Raw genomic sequence first — 7,357 nt, 5'->3', positions numbered from 1 at the left:
GCAAATCCCGAGGGGTGCCTCCTAGCGGCAAGACAAGGCTAGCAAAACAGCGGCTTCTGCAGCCGGAGGGGTTCGCGCGAGACGGGCCGGTAAAAAGACTCCAGAGCCGCGCAAATGAACCCATTCCCCAGACACGGACGCCCTAAAACGCCGTGGAAGGAAGGCGCTGACTCCTCCGACTGTGAAGGACCGGGCCCGAAGTGGGAAGATAGTAACTCTTCCCTGGTGCTGCAAGCCCGAGCGGCGGCGGGCAGACGCAGGCGGACCGCAGGGAAGAGCGCGGCGCCCACGAGGGCGGCAGGAGCGGCGCCGGGTGGCGCGGCGTCTAGAAGCAACCCTGCCCAGCGCGGGGCGACCCCCTGTGCGACCGCGGGGTGCGAGCAGCGGGTGGGGCGCGGGAGGGGGCTTGGGGGCGCCGGGCTGCGCGGAAGGGCACGGGCCAGGGAGGGAAGGAGGGCATCCAGGAGGGGAGCGTGGAGAGGAGGGGGGGTGCTGGCGGGGCGCGCGGTGACGGGACGTGGAAGCACGCAGGGAGTCCTGGAGGGCCGAGGGTAGTCGCAGGAGGGGCACATGGGGGCGTGGAAGGACCGCGGGCTCTGGAGGGACGCATGGTGTTGGGGCGTGGAGGGGACAGCGGATCCAGCCGGGCGCACGATGGGGCGGGCTCGGGTGCGCGTCCCACCGGCGGCGCTCCGGGCTCGGCGGGCGCGGGACGGGCCCGGGGACGCGCAGTAGCCCGGGCGACTTCCACGGAGGTGTCTGCCCCCCGCCTCTCCTCGCAGCCGGGGCAGTGGCGCCAGGAGCCCGGGCGGGGATGTGGGCCTCCGTGGCTCGGGGGAGCTGCTCCCCCGCCCAGGAGCAGAGTTGTCGCTGCGGTCGCTGAGGAAGGAGGACGGAGCCAAGGCCCGCGCTGTCCCGGGAGGAGACAGTGGTCTCATCCCGTCTGGAATGAAGGGAAATGCAGTGGCTGTTTGCGCCCCCGGACTCCAAGAAGTACAACAGGTAAAGAGATTGGCACGGTCCACCGCTTCGCTCTCAGTTCCCAAATTTCCGGGTCCTCTCTTCTCTTGCAGCCGCCTAAACTAACCCTCCGTTGTTAGACTGCCCTCTTCCCTCTCCAGCCTTTCCCCAAGACCCCCCACCACCGCGTGAAGTGTAGTTTAGGCAGCTGGCATTTCTTTGCCCGAAATACAGCTAACTGATCTGCACTCTGAAATGACTTAAATAACTCTGTGTGTGTGTGTGTGTGTGTGTGTGTGTGTGTGTGTGTGTGAGAGAGAGAGAGAGAGAGAGAATGAGAGCGAATTTTTCTGTAAATTGGCTGCCAAAAATATTGCCCTCGATTGCTCCGAGTCTGTCCCTGACGTTGAGAAAGCGGGTTGCCTGCGCGAAGTAAGAGCGAAGTTGCTAGGGCTGACTTGGGCATTTTCTAGGGGGAACAAGGATCCCTAAAATCACAGGTGGCTCACATCATCGCCAATGGGATTATAACTTGATGATTTTGCCCCATTAGACCCTCTACCCCCTTAAGTACCCATGGTTGTATTTACATACGTACTTGCTTGTTACCGCTTGGTTAAATCAGAGTTAGGAAGTTGATAATATGCACTGCTGGATAGCTGACGTCTATAAATATTGGTACAATCACGTCCAGTTTATCTGTGGGACAACGACTGGTCCGGTGATGCTGAATGCTGTGCGGTGGGTTTCATGGTGATAGCATTCTTTGGCTGTGCACGTCTGCCAGGACGCCTGGGGTCTTCCTATTAATGCTGCTGAGTGTCCCTTAAAGGAAGTAAATCTGTAAAGCAATGGAATTGTGTTGATCTTTCTAAGAAGCAAGCTTTATTTTTATGGCTCTTCTTGTGCTTTTCTTCCTTCAATATGAGCAGGCTATAAAAACTCTGAAAAATAGATTTCACAATATTATTCAAAAATATATGTAAGCTGACCTCTTGGGTTTTGATGACAGAATATTTTACTAAAAGAGTCAGTGTATCTGGTATTAAAACTTCCTCTTGAGAAAATGTGCTGGCAAACACAGTGACTGACAGGGCGCAGTCCACTCCACATGTGTAAGAATGTTGTCCTGTAGGCTTCCACAGGTCGGGGACAGCCATGATTTCAAGTACTGCACTCTCCTTAAGGCCTCTGTTCTTTTCATGTTTAATGTTTGTCATTGCAGAATCAGACCTTAAACACATTATTTAGCGGATACTACACATAAATCATTTATGCATAGAGTGCACTCACACTTGTGGGCTTGCTAGTGGAGGACGGTGTCCCTTATAACAATTATAGTCCTGGAGACATTTCTTTAATCACAGAAAAAACAGTGATGAATAATCCATTTCATCGGTGAAAACCATTAGAACTACATAGCAGACCATAAAAGAAATAAGGAAACTTTCATATCTAACAACTAATTTGTTTGCTTTTTTAAACTATTAGAAACCTCTCTCAGATAATGAGAATAATATTACCAATTCCATTTTTAAAGCAGCATTTTATTAATTGTAACGAGGTAAGATTTAAAATAGATTATATTGAAAATATATATATATACAAGCTATTACATTTTAATCAGTATCATTTTGTTGTCTTGGGGGTGATTTTAAAAAATTTATCAGACCCTCATTTAGATGTTTAGTACTTAAGACTGTGTCCTGCGAGACCTGCTGTTGTGCTGTGGGTGAAACAGAAAGTGGCCGTGGACCTGGTCACAGTTAAGCAAAAGAAGGTAAAGCTAATTTTATTTTTTTTCCTAGAACTGTATTGTTAGAAAATGATTTATGTGTACATGATAATCATAGTATAATAACCCAAACATTTAATTTTCTAAAGACTTAGGTCATGGTGCTTTGTGATTTAAAAACATGCCCATTTCATTGTATCTAATTTGTGTGAAGTACACACCTGGTTATGTGTCGTCAGTGCTACAGTGACAGCGTCATCGGTATGGATATCCCTTGTTTGATGTCTGTTTGCGTATAAATTTCTGAACATGACAGCTTCTATATTGGGAGACAAAATAAATATAACAACTTGTGTTCCTAGCATACCATTTTGTTATGTACGAGGGAAATCTTTGTGCTGGAATAGGAGACAGCAGGAAAAGGAAGGAGATAGTACATTGATGCTTCCTAACTATTTTAAGGTCATGGACCCCTTTGAAAATCTGGTGACAGTAATAGATCTGCTGTCCAGAAAAATCCCCAGAAATGTATGGCTGATGTGGACTGGACTTCAAGAGTTAACTGCTCTGGGAGCCCCGTCTCGGACCCCTGGCAGAGGTCCCCTAAGTAAGATCCTCGGCATGTGGGTGGGCTTGGTTGCTGCACGTACAAACCCTTGGGTCACTCCTTTATGACAAAGTACAACTGCGTTAATAATTATATTAAGAACAAAAATATGAAAACTTAATTGGAGAAGTGACACCAACCAGGTATTAATTTATAAAAAGGTGCTTATGACATTTTGTCTAGTTGACTTTGTTTAGTATTTGTTGCTAAACTCTTCTTTCAAAAAAAATATATAAGTGAACTGACTGAGAAAAGGAAAAATTAAAAAATATGAAAACTTACCTAAAATCACATTGCGTTACCCGGTGAACTGTTCTCCAGGTGATTTCCTTCTCACACGTGCACCTGACAGCTTGCTGCTTTACCTCCGTCTCCTCGCACTTGCCTTGACTGGGCGCCTAACTTAAGCCAGGCACTTTGGGTATTTCATTTCATCCCATCTTCACAAGCACCCTGTGATTAGGGCCCCCTCTGAACTTAGAAGGAAACTGGGCCCAGAGAGGCTGTAATTTTCCAAGGGGGTTGCTCAGCAGAGCCAAGTAATAACATAGACCGGACACCAAACCACACTTCCCACCAGAGCACAGTGCCCATGAACACTTCCCTTGGTCAGCCCCTCATGTCATTCTTTTTGTGGGTGAGCAATAGCTCAAATGACTAGTCCACATAACTACTGCTAGTAATACATTGAATCAAAGGAAAAGAAGACCATCACATTTGAGGTTAAAATGAAGTGGTGTAGAATATTATTCAGCCATCAAAAATGAGGAAATCCTACCATTTGCAATAACGTGGATGGACCTTGAAGGCATAACGCTAAGTGAAATAAGTCAGACAGAGAAAGACAGATACTATGATCTCACTTATATGTGGAATCTGAAAAACAAAACAAAACGAAACAAAAAAACCCCCCCAAACTCATAGAAAAAGAGATCAAATTTATGTTACCAGAGGCAGAGGGGTTGGGGAGTCGGGACAGAGGGAATTAGAGGGAGGTGGCCAAAAGGTGCAAGTTTCCAGCTGTCAGATAAATAAGTACTAGGGAGGTAATAATATACAACATGATGACTGTAGCTAATGCTGCTGTATGATATATAGGAAATTTGTTTTGACAGTAAAACCTCAGAGTGCTTATCTAAGGAGAACTTTTTTTATTATATCCATATGAGATGATGGATGTTAGCTAAACCTACTGAGGTAATCATTTCACAATATATGTCAATCAAATCATCATGCTATATACCTTAAGCTTATACAGTGATGTATGTCGATTACTTCATAAAACTGGAACAAAATTAAATAGTATGAAGAATGAGCACCGTTAACCTTAGTGCCCTTAAAACCTCATGGAAGTTTTCTCTGGAAACTCTCTGGAAGCCTTCTGTGTCTTCCTCCTCTAATTAAATCTTTTTCTTTTACTTTTTAGTAAATTAGGTAAATAAAGGAGATTGGTAAAATAATGTCTCATTAACACAGTATTCTATTAAAAAGTCTGTAGATGTGTTAAGCAAAGTGGGATGACGTTTTAGCCCGTTTGTGCATCCTCTTTTATGAAAAGTGGATCCTAAGCAGGTGACAATTCTGTCAACCTTCACATGTCATCAGATTTTACTACCTCATTTTTGCCTTTCTTCCTTTTTTTCTTTTCTTTCCAATTTCCAAACTTTGAGTTGTATATGAGCAAGGAACAGCATGCTTGACCCAAGTGGAGTGGTAAAAGAAAGGTATTCCAGTTCCTTCATTTGGCCTACCTCAAGCCCTGGTAACTGTTCTACAGGGTGTGTTTCTTTAAGAAATAACGTATTCTGCTTAGGGCTGCCTGTGCCGCTTCCAGCTGAGAATCTTTCTACAAATCTAGAAAAGCAGAAGCCACTCTGAATATTTGAATATTGCTTCTCTCTTGTTTGTCCCCCTTTCTTTCTCTACGTCTCACTAGATGTATGTTGGACTCCTTATTTCTTTCTTCCATTCATTCCTGGCTTGCCGATTCCCTTATTCCACCTCATGGTGGTTTATTTGCTCAGGTAGTTTGTAATTTTTCTGTGACCTCATCTATGCAGAGAGTTATTCTTAGACAGGAATCTGAAATGCACCCCGTGGGAGAGTGTCCCTGGGTGTGGTTTTGCTTTTGCTTATGCTGGGATCCCAGGGGTGTTATGGGTCCTAGAGCAGTTTTTATGTAAATGTCGTGGTTTGGGATTACAGCAGCAGATATTTGCTGTAAATTTGGACAAACTCATACCCACAGATGGTAGGGGCTTATGGTTGGTGCAGAGCTTATGACTTTGCTTTCTTCCCAATAGTTTGTCTTTCCATGCACAGCCTTGGAGACGGAGAGGCCTCTTCTTGCACTTTGCTTGTGTGGTGGGGCTCCAGCCTTGCTCTGGCCAGAGGCCAGCTGTCTTTGTTGGGCATTAAGATTCAGGCTTAGCCTCTAGACCCACAGGTGGGTCTAATAACCTGTGTGCCTCTGTGTGCAGCATCACCTCGCAGCTGTCTCTGACTCTGATTTCCATCCTTGTTTCTAGGCCTTGAGAAGTTTTCATTTTTTCCTATGAGTGGTACTACATATTTTTAAAGTATTGTGTTTTGCAGGATTTCTGTGTCTCGCTGGTAAGAATGGTGCTCTCTTACGTCTCCTCAGCCCCTTGTATCGGAAGGACTCTCTGTGTGTGATACATTTCATTATTCGGGGGGAACAGTTTCCATGTAACTATTTTTAAAGACAATTATGAAAAAAAAAATTGTGTACATCATATGCTGAGCTAGATTTACCAAAAGAACTTCATGATGGGGCCGGCCCGGTGGCGCAGCGGTTAAGTGCACGCATTGCACTTCAGCGGCCTGGGGTTCGCCAGTTCGGATCCCAGGTATGGGCATGGCACCTCTTGGCACGCCATGCTGTGGTAGACGTCCCACACATAAAGTAGAGGAAGATGGGCACGGATGTTAGCTCAGGGCCAGGCTTCCTCAGCAAAAAGAGGAGGATTGGCAGCAGTTAGCTCAGGGGTAATCTTCCTCAAAAAAAAAAAAAAATTAAAATTAAAAAAAATAATTAAAAAAACGAAAAAAGGACTTCATGACATTCACTATCTAAATTTTAAATAATTCTGGAATTTAAAAATTAGTGATAATGTTAACTGATATATTAAATAATATGAAATGATTATGTAGTAAAAATATTTCTCTATTTATGTTGATTATGTCATCTGTGGATTATTTAGATTGACTGTCTAATCTATTGATTATTTATTCTTGGACTGTCCATACCTTTATGATTAAATTTTGTTTTTATTTATTAATATTTCTTCCAAATATTAATTGGAAGGTGAGAATACACATCAGGACAGTTCTGTTATTGATTAGGGTTGAGAAGGTGGTTGCTTGAAACTAATAAATTGGGGGGGGTTGGTTATTTTATTTGTCTTGTGATATAAAATTTGGAACATTGTATGAATTTATAATCAGAATGGGTACTCAGAAAGTACCATTGATTTTCGTTTTTTGAGTGTGGAAGGGATGTAAGAATGTAATATAATTATCAGATTCTCCTCTTAGGTTAACAATGATGACACAACAAATTTATTTTTAAAATAGTAAAATCTAAGTAAAACGTGACTTGCATATCTTATGATATAGATTATTTTCAATGAGATATTTCGGGGTTAGCAGACTTTTTTTGTAAAGGGCAAGAAAATGAATATTTTAGGCTTTGTGGGCCATAGAGACTCTGTCACAACTGCTCAACTGCAATGGCAGGAACCATAGAGACTCTTAAACAAATAAGCCTGGTTGTGGCCCAGTAACACTCTACTTACAAAATCAGGTGGCAGACCTTATTTGACACACAGGCCATCATTTCCCAAACTAACCTATGCTAATGAAAGCAATCAATTATAGAGAAATAAGAAGTTTTGCTGTGAAATATTTTTCAACATAGGTTGATATATACATAAGCATTATTCTTTGAGAAATTACCTCATGTAAAATACTGATGCAGTCATTCTCAGAAGATATGGTGGAGAAGGAACTACTCCTTGTTTATCTTTTCTTTG

General features: G+C 43.7%; 1 protein-coding gene across 1 annotated transcript in view; it reads left to right on the top strand.

Moving 5' to 3' along the window:
• Positions 1-810: 810 nt before the first annotated feature.
• SGCG (sarcoglycan gamma) overlaps positions 811-7,357 on the top strand; it is a 148,096-nt gene continuing 141,549 nt past the window's right edge. Inside the window, exon 1 of the mRNA XM_046665193.1 lies at positions 811-1,002. Within this exon, the coding sequence (XP_046521149.1) occupies positions 949-1,002 (54 nt within the window). The 5' untranslated portion in view covers positions 811-948. The remainder of the gene's footprint in view (positions 1,003-7,357) is intronic.

This window comes from Equus quagga, chromosome 6 (assembly GCF_021613505.1).
Source record: "Equus quagga isolate Etosha38 chromosome 6, UCLA_HA_Equagga_1.0, whole genome shotgun sequence".
NCBI classification, from domain to species: domain Eukaryota; kingdom Metazoa; phylum Chordata; class Mammalia; order Perissodactyla; family Equidae; genus Equus; species Equus quagga.
Note: the sequence above shows the minus strand (reverse complement) of the source record. Positions and strands in the feature narration are given on the sequence as shown.